The 17,531-nt window shown below is 36.8% G+C and overlaps 1 protein-coding gene across 1 annotated transcript in view; it reads right to left on the reverse strand.

Moving 5' to 3' along the window:
* The window catches only part of GABRB1 (gamma-aminobutyric acid type A receptor subunit beta1), a gene marked incomplete at its 3' end in the record, with an annotated part of 381,708 nt that overhangs the window by 84,944 nt on the left and 279,233 nt on the right, over positions 1 to 17,531 (reverse strand). Inside the window, exon 5 of the mRNA XM_082652923.1 lies at positions 368 to 450. Coding sequence (XP_082509049.1) covers positions 368 to 450 — 83 coding nt within the window. The remainder of the gene's footprint in view (positions 1 to 367; positions 451 to 17,531) is intronic.

Raw genomic sequence — 17,531 nt, forward strand, 5'->3', positions numbered from 1 at the left:
AGGCAGACAGACATAGAGCCAAAAACAATCTCACAAAGTCTTTTCACATTGAATTATTTTTGCTCTCTTATTAACGTAGCTTGGGTATTGGAAGGTCTTAGGAGAAATTTGATTCTGAGGAGAAGGCATGAGTTTATAAATAGTCCAGCTAAAATAAGTGGACTTTCCTTAATGGTTCAAAAAGATAATTGCATTGAAATGAACCTTAATCCTCCAATACAGAGGAAAGTGTTACTGTGAACCCTTTGAAAAGTTGGCAGGGTAGTGTAGCTAAAAATATCCCGGTATCAATTACTCAGTACAAGGTGGAATTTAATTGGGTCAAGCAAACCTCCCTCTTTTTTGTTCCCCTGTCCAAGTAACTCACAACTTTCAATCTCCAGGGTGCAGTTTTGTTCATCCAGAGGGTATCTTCGTAGATCCATCATACACGCAGCTGTGGTTGTGATCCTGTCAGGGTGAGAGAGAGAAAGGACAACATCATAATGACGATGACTTTCATTTCCAGGCTTCCCAGCCCTGAATCATGCCTACCAGTTGGCATCAAAATTTTGTGATTAAAAATTCTGAAAGCAGGCGGATTGAATTTGAGTCTTTCTTTGCTGCTCACTAGCAGTGTGAGGCTGAGCTAGTTAATTTATCTCCAGGAGTCTCAGTCCCCTTATCAATCAAAACACCGACTGCATAGAATGGCTGTGAGGATTAAAAGAGATAAATATGCAAAGCCCTGAGCCCAGTGCTTCATACTTAGTAAGTGTCTCACAAATAGTAGCTATTATTATCCCAGGCCCTTCCTTTATTTACTAGCCTCCTAGCAATGTCTTTGCCGGTATCTGCAGCAAGTCTGGCTTTATGAGGAGGAGAACATCTATGTTATGTGTCAAAGTCCACCTTCCTCTCCTGCTACAACCTAATGATAAAACAACAAAAGCAACAACAGCAGCAAAATTCATCCTTCATGGCTTTTGATGCCTTACACTCCCCACTATGAGGGAGATTTGTCAGATTCACCTCTGAGACCCTAGTCTACCTATATTCAGTAGATAGCATATAACCAATAAAGAAAACATTATCCTAGGATCAGTGTTTACACCATATTTACCAGCTCCAGTTTAGCTTATGTATCTATGCAAACCCAAGGATCCTGACTCTAGATATCCTACCTGGGTTTTCACTATCCCTCCGTTTTCCCGTGGCTGGGCTGGTTTTCTGGACTGTGGTGTCTTAGAGTAACTTAAATTCATATGGCTCGTCCACTCATACAAACATTTGATATCACGCTGGAATTGACAAAATACTTTTCTTAAAAAAACTATTTACACGGTCCCTGTTCACAAAGTAATGTATAATCACAATTTAAAAAATTCAAAATTCAAATTTAATAATAAGCTTCCTTTCTACCTTAAGCCCCAGGAGCTAAACATTGGAAAATTTCCATACATACTCTGAATGCAAATAGAAGCCCAGTTATTTCTTCTTATGGGTGAACATTTTTTTTTTTTTTTTTTTGCGGTACGCGGACCTCTCACTGCTGTGGCCTCCTCCGCCGCGGAGCACAGACTCCGGAAGCGCAGGCTCAGCGGCCATGGCTCACGGGCCCAGCCGCTCTGCGGCATGTGGGATCCTCCCGGACCGGGGCACGAACCCATGTCCCCTATATCGGCAGGCAGACTCCAACCACTGCGCCACCAGGGAAGCCCGGGTGAACTTCTTAAGAAGACTACCGCATGCCCTCTTCTGAACCTAGCTTGTTTTCATCGACGGTGCATCTTGGATTTGGTTCTATATTAGTAAATAATAAGCTATTTGTAAAAAAAAATTACTACAGAGTATTGAGTTGTATGGAAATGCCATAATTTATTTTCCTAATCACCCTATAGGGGGCATTTATGTTGTTTCATATCTTTTACTTTTACAAATAAAGATGCTCTGAATATACTGGTACACTCTACTATATCTGACTACGTTGACTGGTTATTTCTAGAAAGGGAATTGTTGATAGAAAAAAGGTATATGCATTTTAAATTTTGCCACATTGCTGTTCATAGAGGTTGAGCCAGTTTACACCCTCATCAACAGTGTATGTAAATTTGACAAAGTTCTTTTCATACCTTTGTTTTTTGAGGCTGTCAAGGAAAGTTGTTGTTTTGGTCATTTGTGTTAACCTGACAGGCACCTTCTTCCTAAAAACATTACTAGGAATAACCCTAGGCCTTCCCAATTTCTCTTTGGCTTTCTTTATGAAAGATAAAAGTGAAGATTCTCTTTGAAGCCTTTCTTAGACAGGATGCTGGTCAATTAATCAGATTGATCTGAGCATTAAGCAAGAGCAAAAGGAATTTTAAAGTTTAATTAAAATTTTTTTTAAGTGTTTTACAAAAACTTTGAAGACTGGCTGCATTCCAGAATTTAGGACATAAAAGGATTACAATTCCACCTCATTCTTTTTATGGTCTGCAAAGTGTTTCAAACATACTCAATGAGACAACACAATAAATATTTAAAAATGCTTAAAAACATCAACTCTCTACTATATTCTTTAATAGCTGCTTATGAATAAAAAAGTGTGAAGATGTGAATATTCTCTAGGAATTACTGAAGTGTGGCCATCCTTATGATCTTATGAAGTAGCTAATTCTTTTCAACCAGGGATAATTTTTACCAACAGGGGACATTTGACATCTGGAGACAGTTTTGATCGTCAGGCTGGGGGTGGAAGGTGGATACTGGGCATCTAGTGGGTGGAGGCCAGGGATGCTGCTAAACATACTACAGTGCCCGGGACAGCACCCAACAATTAAGAATTATCTGTTCCAAAATGTCAGTAGTGCTATGGTTGAAAAACACTGCTAAAATGGTGCTTTCAAACATTTTTCCTCTGGGGAAAACTGTAATAAAATGAAATCTTATAGAGAACCTCAACATATAAAACACAAATGAAATAAGTGAAAGCCATATGTTGTTAATATAGATTTGCCATATAAGTTCAAATGTTGACATCCATTCTAATGAGCACACACATTTGAAAGCAGGAATTATGATGAGAATTATGGTCTTAAATCTCCCTCAGCACCAATTATTTTTGTGTTATATTTTATTTGTATGGTATTGAGAAAATCCTAACAAACATGGAAACACTTGCTTCTAAAATCTTACATGACCAGGCATGGTCTACCCTGAATTAGGGGGGAATATTACCCGTCTGCTTTGTAACTGCTGCTATTATCAATGGAACCTTTGCAGATGGTTCAGATACATTAATAGGTGGTTGGTCTCTAGTAGGTACTTAGCAGTGGATTAAAAGGAAGCTTTACTTGGATAAAGCTTCTGCATAAGCTAATGCTTACTCTGTGTAAGCTAACCTGGCAGCACAAGTTAATATTATGATGGTCTTGAATGCATTAAAATGTGGCGTAGGCTCTAGGTCCAGCTACCTCGTCAGAAAGAGAAAAACAAATACCGTATGCTAACACATATATATGGAATCTAAAAAAAAAAAAAAAGGTTCTGAAGAACCTAGGGGCAGGACAGGAATAAAGACGCAGACATAGAGAATGGACTTGAGGACACAGGGAGGGGGAAGGGTAGGCTGGGATGAAGTGAGAGAGTGGCGTGGACATATATACACTACCAAATGTAAAATAGATAGCTAGTGGGAAGCAGCCGCATAGCACAGGGAGATCAGCTCAGTGCTTTGTGACCACCTAGAGGGGTGGGATAGGGAGGGTGGGAGGAGACGTAAGAGGGAGGAGATATGGCGATATACGTATGCATATAGCTGATTCACTTTGTTATAAAGCAGAAACTAACATACCATTGTAAAGCAATTATACTCCAATAAAGATGTTAAAAAAAAATGTGGCGGGCTTCCCTGGTGGTGCAGTGGTTGAGAGTCCGCCTGCCGATGCAGGGTACACGGGTTCGTTCCCCCGTCCAGGAGGATCCCACATGCCGCGGAGCGGCTGGGCCCATGAGCCATGGCCTCTGAGCCTGCGCGTCCGGAGCCTGTGCTCCGCAACGGGAGAGGCCACAACAGTGAGAGGCCCGCGTACCGAAAGTGGCATAGGACACATTACAGTGTACATGCTTATAGTTTAAAAATAATTATAATATTTAAAAATAAAATTGAAATAAGATATGTGTGGAACTGTTAAAGAGCTTTTGGGATACTTGATAACATCATTTGCGCTCCACTGGTCAGCTTTCCTCATTTAATTGACATCATTTTTAGACACATGTCATCTGGTTAGTTAACCACATCATATGAAAAGCAGGACATGCTGAATCACTGATTCACACAGTATAAGGCTCTGGAGTTTTTACAAAGCAATTTGAAAAGTCAACAAAACATTGTCCGTAAAATGAATAATGTGTCTCAGGTATTTAGGTACTACAGTTGTGAGTGGTGAAAAAACTGCTTTTGGAAAGCATAACTGAATTGACTGTTGCTATCTATCATGATCGATCTATTCGGCAAAAAATAAATATTAGAAATTTAATTTATATCACCTTGGGAAACTGCACATCACAGCAGAAGCTTGCCCATGACCTGATGATTTTTCAACAATGATCGCCTGTGTGAATTCGCTTCTCCTGCCCCAAATCCCATTAAGATACCAAAGAGAGTTGAGTCATCACAACACAGAAAGAGAGGAAACTTGGAACTTGAGCTGCAGGAAGTGCCTGACTTTCTCTGTAGAGCACTGACATTAGTGAAACAACTTCCTTCTTGGGACCTATCTTTTCCAAATTTTGAATCCTCAAGAAGGTTTCATTGGCTCAACTTGGATTAGGTGCTAACACTCCCCAACTTATTTATTAAGGGCTGGAAGGAAAGCTACACACATACAAATATGGTCACCAGGGACCTGAAAGGGTCTCTTATCTAAGAAGGAGGGATCACTGAGACTCACTCAGACAGGGACCCCTCTACAAGTACGTACTCATAAATTCATGATGTGGCCCATAGAAATTTATGCAACAGAATGTCAGTCTCTGCTAACTTAAGAGTTTGGCATTTCTAGATTTTGTAATATGTATGAGTGAGTTGAGTATCTTGAGCTCTTTGTGAGAAAAATTACTCAGCAAGAATTCCCAAGTGCATCAAGAAAAAGAGAGATGTCCCTGGGCAGAGTGCCGTCCAGCTCTTGTCTTCTGGGTGTGAAGCAACAATGAACATCTCGAAGAATGACTGCTCTCTGTATTCCATTTGTTTGCCTTGCCTAATGCAATTGCTCAGCAGTGGTTAGTCACCTCTACACCTAATTAACACATCTTCATGGAAATGTTCTTACATCGTGGCTAAAGCAGCCTGATATTCAAAATCTTCTATGGAGTCAAAGGTGCCAAAGATCACAAAACTGGACAGGTTGAGGGCTTCAAGACTGAAGCATTTTTTTTGAATTTTGTTTTTAACTGTTCACACTCAAGTCATTCATTCTCAGTGTGTGAAAATATGATTATTGGCTGATAGCAAATGAAAGTATAATAGAGTAGAACCGGCGAAAGGCAAAAGTGTTAACTGACTGTTTTTCTGAACTCAGACTTCTCAGAGGTACGGATTCATGACAGCGTAACAGTCATGTCTTCTTTCAAAGACATTTAGAATGACTTACATTATCATCCAATTTACTGACATTTTGAAGGCTAGGTCAGAACACTGTAATAGGCTGTTAGTTAGAAACTATGGTCCCACGATACTTTGGAATGAACGGAAATCATGTTGCTGTAGTATTTATGTATTAAGGTGTATGCTGCGTGGTCACTGACCCCGAGTCACCGTAATCACAACTCATGTGTATTTGATGTTTAAGGGTAGCATGACTCTCATTGCTGATAAGACACATCCAGGAAGTCCTGGCCCTTAAGTAGCTTAAAACCTAGCTACAAACACACACACACATACACACACATGCGCGCACGCACACATATATACATATGGAGTGTGCACTTTTGCAAATAAGAATGGGGACTTAAATGAATGAATTATGTACGTATGGTTGAGATTTTCCTATAATCTTCAATCTTATAGGGATGAGCTCTAATTTTTAATGTGATCTCTGTAGAGCATAGCTGTACAATTTAATAGAATCTATATAAAAGGAATATGAGAAAGGAGAGAGGAAAAAAGCCTGAAAATGCTATATCCTAATCACACTCCTAAGATTGGTGAGATTGATAGTGAGTAGCAGTGTAAGATTGACATCAGTATCACTTTAAGTTTGTTTGAAGAATGTCCCATGGCTTCCTTTGGCCTCTAGGCTGTACCCTTAATCCATGTTAGAGTCATCATCCAAAGAAACCAATGAAAGATGAAGGATGGGTTAGCCTAAGTCATGACCATTGAGTACATAGATTTTTTCCCTTAGCTAACACTTACGGAGTGGTGAAAAGAATATGTATTATCTTCGCAGTTGGCACCAAATTTTATTTTAGGTAAGCTACTATGTTTAGGAAAATACCTTAGTATTAGAAGGTGAAATCTTGACAGCATGAGACATAAATGATAAAGAAACAAAAGGAGATAAACTGCTGTGAGATTTAAGAGGAATTAGGTGTGGGGAAGCAAAATGATGGAGTAGCAAAACATTCTGAAGAATGGGATTCAATTTTAAGATTTTTACATTGCTCTTATAATAAATTTTTCTTTATTTACCTAAACCATGTTCTCTCCCCAGCAGCCCCACCCCAGTAAATCCTTATGCAAATGTTTTATTTTTATTCTTGTAAAGTGGCTGAATTCCATATCTTGACAGCATTCATGGAACAGTAATCTATAAATTAAACCAATTCAGCAAAACCTGAACTTCAAAGCCAGAGACGGCCAAATCATGAAGCCCTTTGGGAAGCCTCAGCAACCCTGAGGAAGGTGTTGGACTCCCACAAATAATGGGTTGTGTGTTTAAGCTACTCTTACCTAGATCTTAAGGGGCAGAGTGATCTTAGCTAATATTATGTTAGAACCCTATATGACGGGCACAGTGCTAAGCACCATATTTACTGTATTGGTTAACTATTGCTCTTGTAACAAGTTACCACAAATTTAGTGGCTTAAAGCCACACAAATTTATTCTCTTACTGTCCTGGAGGTCTGAAGTTCTAAAATCAAGGTTTCAGTAGGGCTGTGTTCCTTTTGGAGGCTCTACGGGAGAATCTATTTCCTTGTCTTTTCCAGCTCTAGAGGCTGCTTTGCATTCCTCGGCTCATGCCCCCTTCCTCTATCTTTCTCCATCATTCCAATGTCTGCTTCTGTCCTCACATCTCCTCACCCTCTGACCCTCCTGCCTTCCTTGTATAAGAAGCCTTGTGATTACACTGGGTCCACCCCAGATAATCCAGGATAATCTCATTTCAAAATCCTGACATTAATCCCATCTGCACAGTCCCTGTTGACACCTAAGGAAACATATTTACAGGTCCTGAGAATTAAGACGTGGACATCTTTAGAGGGCCATTATTCTGACTACCATACATGCGTTGTTTAATTTATTATTTACAAAAGCTTTATTATGTTGATGCCATTTTTATGCCCATTTCAAAGATAAGGAAACTGACATCTGATGAGGCTAGAAAAAGTTTCCAAGTCTATAAATGAGGTTCAAATTCAGATATGCTAGACTCAGGAGCTAAGGTTTATTATCTTTCCAGTTATTATATTCAGGCCAGATAAATCTAAGCAGAGAACAACTGGTTCAGTAAAATTTCTCCCACAAGCAGTAGAACAGATTAAACAACCAAGAGTTGACCTGACTATAAGTTTTTGGTGTTCATTTACTTATCAGTAATTTAGGACATCCTTTATCAACTCAATAATGAGTATAAACATGATAGAGGACTTATTAGGAATCAGGTAATGCTATAAGCATGGAGGTTACAACAGTTAAAAATATCCAACTGCACCTTCCTGCTGTCATAATTTTTGTTTTGTTTTGTTGTTTGTTTTTTAGTACTGTCAGGTAGCAGAAGACAGAAGATAGAGCCATTGTCTACTGGTTTAAAGAAATAACCAGGGAGGATATGCTTATCTCTCATTTGGGACTACTACCTTTGCCATTTTTCTAGAAACACAAATATCTGGCATTAGAGAAATGTTTACATTATCAAGAAAACATGACAATCACTCAGGAGGGAGAGACTTCAATCTTACACTTATTTGACTGGTGTGTCTGGTTGGTTTTTGGATGCCTTAACTTAAGTTTGTTGTATTCCATGAACAGAGGTATTCTGCAGGTGGATACAGGGTAGAACAGGCAAGAAGAAAAGGGTTATTATATGCACATACAAGTTCAATGTTTAGTACATAATAGTCTCTCAATTAACTATAGCTATTATTATTTTTAAACTATATGCTTCTAAATACATACATACATGTAAGATTACTAATACAAGTGCATTGTAAGATTAATGCAGGGTCATAGTAAAATACCGGAAAAATACAGAAAATTATAGATAGAATAAATGATCCATAATCTCATCACCACAATCTGATTATTAACTTCCTTTCTTCTAAGTATATTGTTTAATAAAGTTGAAATTACATTGTATTTAACCATTTCGTCTGCTGCTTTTTGCTTGAACATTCCTCTGTTGTGTGACATCAGAAGGTACTCTTTGGTGATGCTTTAAAAAAAATCTACACTGAATAAATAGCATTCTTGTTGCTCCTCTTATATTTTTAGTTTTTGATTCTACTTTCTTTTCTCCCTCTGTTTTGTACTCTTTGTGCTGAATGTTAATGACACACTTCTCAGTGCAATCCCAAACCGTCATTTTCAGGTAATTAGCTACATACCAAATGTTGTGTAAATGGGCTTATTTTTATTCATTTCTGTTGGACGAGAGTGATTCATGAACCACTTTGTGAATATGAAAAGCTGTTCATAAATCAGAGCAGCCTGAGGAAGGGGAACAACAACCACAAAAAGTACTCACAGGGCAATAGTAATGAATAGACCCTTGCCAAGGACCCAGTGCTAATCTCAGTTATGTTTATGTCTCACTGAGTTCAAAATAGACTATTTTCCCCAAATTACATCACTATATTTATATATCTGTGGAGTATAAGAACATGTGTAAAATTTCTACCATGCTTAATGTTTCCTAGGAATAGTTAGCTGAGATATGTGTTAGGTGGCAGAAATACCAAGGCTACCCCTTCTAAATCAGAGCATCTTTATTATTATCTTGATCATCAGCAATTTCTGTAGTAGACAAACTGTGAGGAATTAAAATAATAATAAACCTGTAAACAAGCGAAATGGACTTAGAAATGATAGTAAAAGTCAAATTCAAAGAAAATGTTTACTTCTGATGGAATGCCATGACTTGGTAAGTGCAGGATAGTTAAATAAGAACTCAGAATTAGGAGACAAAGCAAAGATATGGATCTTCTTTCACAGCTATTCATTTTTTTTTTTTTTGGCTTAGTTGCAGAACTGCTCTGTTGCATTGCCACATGGTGAGTTCTCTCAGAATAAAGAGGTGACACATTTACTGAGGGGTAATCAGAGTAATCTTGAAATGGTATTCCTGAAGGATTGAAATAAGATTCTAGAGTGACAGAGCGTTAAAATACTGCATTGTCTTAGGAGAATGGCTTTATGTAGGGAAACAAAAGCAAAAAAAAAAAAAAAAAAAAAACCTAAACAAATACAAGTAAGGCAGTAGTATAAATTGTGCAAAATTTCCAGCTCCCCATAAGAATAAGAGCGGGGCTTGGGACATCATCCTTTTTCTTTTTAAACAAGTAACACATTAAAAAATATTCTGAAATTAGTGGGGAAATATTACTTCTAATATGACTACTAACAGCATTGTGGTATATTTATTTTCAACCCCCCTCCCCAGTGGCTGTGGGGTTTTTTGCATGCTTGTAACCATGTTTAGGGTTCTCTCTTCTTCTGTTTGAATCTTAATATATAATAATCAGGATTGCAAATCTTTCAGTGCGAAACAATATACTTTATCCTGGACATTTAAGTGGTTTTCAATTTTATTAGTTTAAATGAAAGCTAATAAACCCTTACATGAATATATAGATTTTTCATGTTTTGGATTATTTATTTTTTTATAACACCTTTATTGGAGTATGATTGCTTTACAATGTTGTGTTAGCTTCTACTGTATAACAAAGTGGATCAGCTATATGCATACATATATCACCATATCCCCTACCTCTTGCGTCTCCCTCCCACCCTCCGTATCCCACCCCTTTAGGTGGTCACACAGCCCAGAGCTGATTTCCCTGTGCTATGCGGCTGCTTCCCACTAGCTATGTATTTTACATTTGGTAGTGTATATGTGTCAATGTTACTCTCTCACTTCGTCCCAGCTTACCCCTCCCCCTCCCTGTGTCCTCAAGTCCATTCTCCATGTCTGCGTCTTTATTCCTGCCCTACCCCTAGGTTTTCAGAACCATTTTTTTGTTTTTTTTAGATTCCATATATACGTGTTAGCATAGAGTATTGGTTTTTCTCTTTCTGACTTACTTCACTCTGTATGACAGACTCTAGGTCCTTCCACTTCACTACAAATAACTCAATTTCTTCTCTTTTCATGGCTGAGTAATATTCCGTTGTATATATGTGCCACATCTTCTTTATCCATTCATCTGTTGATGGACACTTAGGTTGCTTCCATGTCCTGGCTATTGTAAATAGAGTTGTAATGAACATTGTGGTACATGGCTCCTTTTGAATTATGGTTTTCTCAGGGTATATGCCCAGTAGTGGGATTGCTGGGTCATATGGTAGTTCTGTTTTTAGTTTTTTAAGGAACCTCCATGCTGTTCTCCATAGTGACAGTATCAATTTACATTCCCACCAACAGTGTAGGAGGGTTCCCTTTTCTCCACACTCTCTCCAGCATTTATTCTTTGTAGATGTTTTGATGATGGCCATTCTGACCAGTGTGAGGTGATACCTCATTGTACTTTTGATTTGCATTTCTCGAATGATTAGTGATGTTGAGCATCCTTTCCTGTGTTTGTTGGGGATCTGTATATCTTCTTTAAAGAAATGTCTATTTAGGTCTTCTGCCCATTTTTGGATTGGGTTGTTTGTTTTTTTGATATTGAGCTGCATGAGGTGCTTGTATATTTTGGAGATTAATCCTTTGTCAGTTGCTTTGTTTGCAAATATTTTCTCCCGCTCTGAGGATTGTCTTTTCTTCTTGTATATGGTTTCTTTTGCTGTGCAAAAGCTTTTATGTTTCATTAAGTCCATTTTTGTTTATTTTTGTTTTTATTTCCATTTCTCTAGGAGGTGGGTCAGAAAGGATCTTGCTGTGATTTATGTCATAGAGTGTTCTGCCTATGTTTTCCTCTAGGAGCTTTATAGTGTCTGGTCTTACATTTAGGTCTTTAATCCATTTTGATTTTATTTTTTTTGTGTTAGGGACTGTTCTAATTTCATTCTTTTACATGTAGCTGTCCAGTTTTCCCAGCACCACTTAATGAAGAGGCTGTCTTTTCTCCATTGCATATTCTTGCCTCCTTTATCAAAGATAATGTGACCATATGTGTGGGGTTTATCTCTGGGCTTTCTATCCTGTTCCATTGATCTATATTTCTGTTTTTGTGCCAGTATCATACTGTCTTGATTACTGTTGCTTTGTAGTGTAGTCTGTAGTCAGGGAGCCTGATTCCTCCAGCTCCATTTTTCTTTCTCAACATTGCTTTGGCTATTTGGGGTCTTTTGTGTTTCTATATAAATTGTGAAATTTTTTGATCTAGTTCTGTGAGAAACGTCATTGGTAGTTTGATAGGGATTGCATTGAATCTGTAGATTGCTTTGAGTAGTAGAGTCATTTTCACAATTTTGGTTCTTTCAGTCCAAGAACATAGTCTATCTCTCCATCTGTTGGTATCATCTTTAATTTCTTTCATCAGTGTCTTATAGTTTTCTGCATACAGGTCTTTTGTCTCCTTAGGTAGATTTATTCCTAGGTATTTTATTATTTTTCTTGCAATGGTAAATGGGAGTGTTTCCTCAATTTCTCTTTCAGATTTTTCATAATTCGTGTATAGGAATGCAAGAGATTTCTGTGAATTAATTTTGTATCCTGCTACTCTACCAAATTCACTGATTAGCTCTAATAGTTTTCTGGTAGTATGTTTAGGATTCTCTATGTATAGTATCATGTCATCTGCAAACAATGACAGCTTTACTTCTTCTTTTCCAATTTGGATTCCTTTTATTTCTTTTTCTTCTCTGATTGCTGTGGCTAAAACTTCCAAAACTATGTTGAATAATAGTGGTGAGAGTGGGCAACCTTGTCTTGTTCCTGATCTTAGTGGAAATGGTTTCAGTTTTTCACCATTGAGAATGATGTTGGCTGTGTGTTTGTCATATATGGCCTGTATTATGTTGAGGTAAGTTCCCTCTATGCCTACTTTCTGCAGGGTTTTAACATAAATGGGTGTTGAATTTTGTCAAAAGCTTTTTCTGCATCTATTGAGATGATCATATGGGTTTTATCCTTCAATTTGTTAATATGGTGTATTACACTAATTGATTTGCGTATATTTGAGAATCCTTGCATCCCTGGGATAAACCCCACTTGATCATGGTGTATGATCCTTTTAATGTGTTGTTGGATTCTGTTTGCTAGTAATTTGTTGAGGATTTTTGCATCTATGTACATCAGTGATATTGGTCTGTAGTTTTCTTTGTCACATCTTTGTCTGGTTTTGGTATCAGGGTGATGGTGACCTTGTAGAATGAGTTTGGGAGTGTTCCTTCCTCTGCTTTACTTTGGAAGAGTTTGAGAAGGATAGGCATTAGGTCTTCTCTAAATGTCTGATAGAATTCGCCTGTGAAGATATTTGGTCCTGGGCTTTGGTTTGTTGGAAGATTTTTAATCAAAGTTTCAATTTCAGTGCTTGTGATTGGTCTGTTGATATTTTCTATTTCTTCCTGGTTCAGTCTCAGAAGGTTGTGCTTTTCTGGGAATTTGTCCATTTCTTCCAGGTTGTCCATTTTATTGGCATATAATTGCTTGTAGTAATCTCTCATGATCCTTTGTATTTCTGCAGTGTCACTTGTTACTTCTCCTTTTTCATTTCTAATTCTGTTGATTTGAGTCTTCTCCCTTTTTTTCTCGATGAGTCTGGCTAATGGTTTATCAATTTGTTTTTCATCTCAGAACCAGCTTTTAGTTTTATTGATCTATGCTATTGTTTCCTTCATTTCTTTTTCATTTATTTCTGCTCTGATCTTTATGATTTCTTTCCTTCTGCTAACTTTGGGTTTTTTTTTTGTTGTTGTTGTTATTGTTCTTCTTTCTCTAATTGCTGTAGCTGTAAAGTTGGGTTGTTTATTTTAGATTTTTCTTGTTTCATGAGGTAGGATTGTGTTGGTATAAACTTCCCTCTTAGAATTGCTTTTGCTGCATCCCATAGGTTTTGGGTCATCGTGTTTTCATTCTCATTTGTTTCTAGATATTTTTTGATTTCCTCTTTGATTTCTTGGTTATTTAGTAGTGTATTGTTTAGCCTCCATGTATTTGTATTTTTTTACAGTTTTTTTCCTGTAATTGATATCTAGTCTCATAACGTTGTGGTGGGAAAAGTTATGTGATACGATTTCAATTTTGCTAAATTTACCAAGGCTTGATTTGTGACCCAAGATATGGTCTATCCTGGAGAATGTTCCATGAGCACCTGAGAAGAAAGTGTATCCCGTTGTTTTTGGATGGAATGTCCAACAAATATCAATTAAGTCCATCTTCTCTAATGTGTCATTTAAAGCTTGTGTTTCCTTATTTATTTTCATTGTGGATGATCTGTCCATTGGTGAAAGTGGGGTGTTGAAGTCCCCTACTATTGTTGTGTTACTGTCAATTTCCCTTTTTATGGCTGTTAGCATTTGCCTTATGTATTGAGGTGCTCCTATGTTGGGTGCATAAATATTTACCATTGTTATATCTTCTTCTTGGATTGATTCCTTGATTATTATGTAGTGTTCTTTTTGTCTCTTGTTTTAGTCTTTATTTTAAAGTCTATTTTGTTTGATATGAGAATTGCTACTCCAGCTTTCTTTTGATTTCCATTTGCATAGAATCTTTTTCCATCCCCTCACTTTCAGTCTGTATGTGTCCCTAGGTCTGAAGAGGGTCTCTTGTAGACAGCATTTATTCAGGTCTTTTTTTGTATCCATTCAGCCAGTCTATGTGTTTTGGTTGGAGCATTTAATCTATTTACATTTAAGGTAATTTTTTTTTTTTTTTTTTTGCAGTACATGGGCCTCTCACTGTTGTGGCCTCTCCCATTGTGGAGCACAGCCTCCAGACACGCAGGCTCAGCAGCCATGGCTCACGGGCCCAGCCCTCCGTGGCATGTGAGATCTTCCCTGACCGGGCATGAACCCATGTCCCCTGCATCGGCAGGCGGACTCTCAACCACTGCGCCACCATGGAAGCCCAAGGTAATTTTTGATATGTATGTTTCTTTACCATTTTCTTATTTGTAAAAGCTGTTTGTGTGTTTCTGATATCAACCCCTTGTCCGTTGCATTCTATGCAAATATTTTCTCCCATTCTGAAGGTTGTTTTTTTTGTTTTGTTGATGGTTTCCTTTGTTGTGCAATAGCTTTTAAGTTTGATCATGTCCCATTTGTTTATTTTTGTCTTTATTTCTTTTGCCTTGGGAGACTGATGTAAGAAAATCTTGCTACTATTTATGTCAGAGAATATTTTTCCTATGTTTTTTTCTAGGAGTTTTGCAGTGTCATGTCTTATACTTAGATCTTTAAAGTATTTTTAGTTTACTTTGTACATGGTGTGAGGTAATGTTCTAATTTCATTGATTTTCATGTAGCTGTCTAGCTTTCCCAGCACTAGTTGTGGAAGAGACTGTCTTTTCTCCATTGTATATTCTTGAGTCCTTTATCGTAGATTAATTGAGCGTAGGTGTCTGGGTTTATTTCTGGGCTCTGTATTCTGTTCCATTGATCTATACGTCTGTTTTTGTACCAACACCACACTGTTTTGATTACTGTAGCTTTGTAGTATTGTCCGAAGTCTGGGAGGGTTCAGACTTTGTAGTAAAGTCTGAAGTCCAGCTTTTTTCCTTTTTTTTCAGGATTGCTTAGACTATTCTGGACCTTTTGTGGTTCTATCTATATTTTAGGATTGTTTGTTTTAGTTCTGTGAAAAATATCATGGGTATTTTGATAGGGATTGCATTAAATCTGTAGATTGCTTTGGTTAGTGTGTCCATTTTAACAATATTAATTCTTCCAATCCAAGAGCATGTGATATCTTTCCATTTCTTCGAATCATCTTCAATTTCTTTTACCAGTGTTTTATAATTTTCTGTGTATAGTTATTTCACCTCCTTGGTTAAGCTTATTCCTAGGTTTTTTTTTTTTTTTGATGTGATTTTAAACAGGATTGTTTTTTACTTTCTCTGTCTGATATCTCATTACTTATGTAAAGAAACACAACAGATTTCTGTATATTAATCTTATATCCTGCTACCTAGCTGAATTCATTTGTTAGTTCTAATAGTTTTTAGTGTGGAGATTTTAGTGTTCTCTATATAGAGTATTAAAAGTCTTTATGGTGTCTTACACTATATATGGCCAAAATACTTTCTTAAGGAATTGTACCAAATTATAATGCTAGAGAGTATCAATTTCCTTACACTGCAGCTCAAATGGATATTATACTGTTTTTGTTAATATATGAAAAATGGTACTTTTAAGTTGTTATTTTAGTTTTTAATTACTGGCACAGTAAAATATTTTTAATATATTTATTTATAAGTTGTATTCAGTACCATTCCTTCTTTAAAAACTGAAATCTCAAGTGGTGAATAAATTTATGATTAAAAGAAGACCAATAATAGAATTTTCTCAAATATCAGGCAAGAATTGTGTTCCAGTATAGATTAACTTCATTGTTATCTATTTTAGTTAATTAGATAAATAAATATATGTTAAATTTAATATCTTTGTTGACATGTATTTTCATGGTTTTACTGTTAAAATTTTTTGAGAGAATGTATAAATTATAGAAATAAATATCTAAAATAAAGCTATGTTGCTTTTTTGAATTCATAATGAACACCATCAAAATTAAGCTAACTGAGAGATATATTCTAAAAGGCAAAAATGGGAAACGGATTTTATATGTTTGCAGGTTAATTATGAAACATTCCAGATATTGCAATAATAACAAAATATGACTTCTGTTCCTGTGTTTTTGTAAGCATAAATTTCCAAAATGGATTTGCAATATAAAATTAGATTTTTTTCGATTCATTTTTTTAATAAGCATAATGTTAAATAGGTAAAATCTGGAGGGTTTAGTATGATTCAGGCATTCTGTTCCTAGATGGCTACTCACTTGCATATAAGGAGACATAAGCTGAGATACTCATCAAGCTCTCCTTGTAATAGCAGAAACAGGTAAATACTCCAACAGTCCAGCCAAGTAAAACGGATACACAACTCTGGTGTACAATGGGCTACTTAGCAGTTAAAATGAACAAACTAGTTCTACATGTATCAACATGGGCTTACCTCACATAGTGTTGTGTGAAAAACAAACAAACAGCAGAAAGGATGGCAACAGAAAGCTACATTTATTTAAAATTTTATATGACAGAATTTCAGGCTTAAGAAATTACACGTGTGTGCATGTGTAGTAAAATATAAAATTAGACACTGAGATGACACACAGCAATTTGGCGTAGTAGTTGCATCTGGGCAGGGAGAGGTAGGGGAAGAAGAGATAGGGTGGGATGGAGATGGAGGTGTAGTTATCTTTGAAAATTCTCCCTCCCTTCCTGTCATCTTTCCTTCCCTTTCTGCTTCCCATCCTTCCTCTCCTCTTCCCGCCCTCTCTCCCTTCCTTCCCTCCCCTTCCTCCCCTCCTTCCCTCTCTGCCCTTCCTTTGCCCATATTTCTGTCATTCTTTTTTTAAAGAAAGGTGAAGAAAATAGGGCAATGTATTAATGTATTTTTAATCTCTCCATGATTTTGATTTTCTCACATGAACAGATAAATCCTCAAATAACCCACTTACACTTTTATTTTAAATACATTTGTTTTGAACTGGGTGTAGCCACCTTCCTGTCCTCTATCCCAGAATTACTATAAACAAAAAAAGAAAGGAACACAAAAATTATCTCTCCCTCACATTGTCTCTATACCTAACTTTCATTTAATAAGGGGCAGTAATTATAATCTTCTGAAAAGAGTCCCTTCAGTCAAGAAGTCTATCAACTTAGATGAATCGTGGTGTTTGAAACTGATGTATATTTCCTTACATTTCTCATCACAATTTGCAACTATAAATTTATTTGTTTGATAACTTGTTCTTGTATGCTTCTTGTATAGATGGTAAATACTACAAGAGAAATAACCTCTCAATGAGTCATTTACCATTGTCCCAGTGTCTGGCATAGAATTGATGTGTAAATTAATGGCATTAATATGTAACTTAAGGAAATAGTGAAATCATTACTTCCCTAAAGAAGACAGAAAAAGAATAGTGTGTTGTCTTTATTAAAAAAACTACGCCAGTGT

This window comes from Grampus griseus (assembly GCF_964374135.1).
Source record: "Grampus griseus genome assembly, chromosome: 4".
Taxonomy (NCBI): Eukaryota; Metazoa; Chordata; class Mammalia; order Artiodactyla; family Delphinidae; genus Grampus; species Grampus griseus.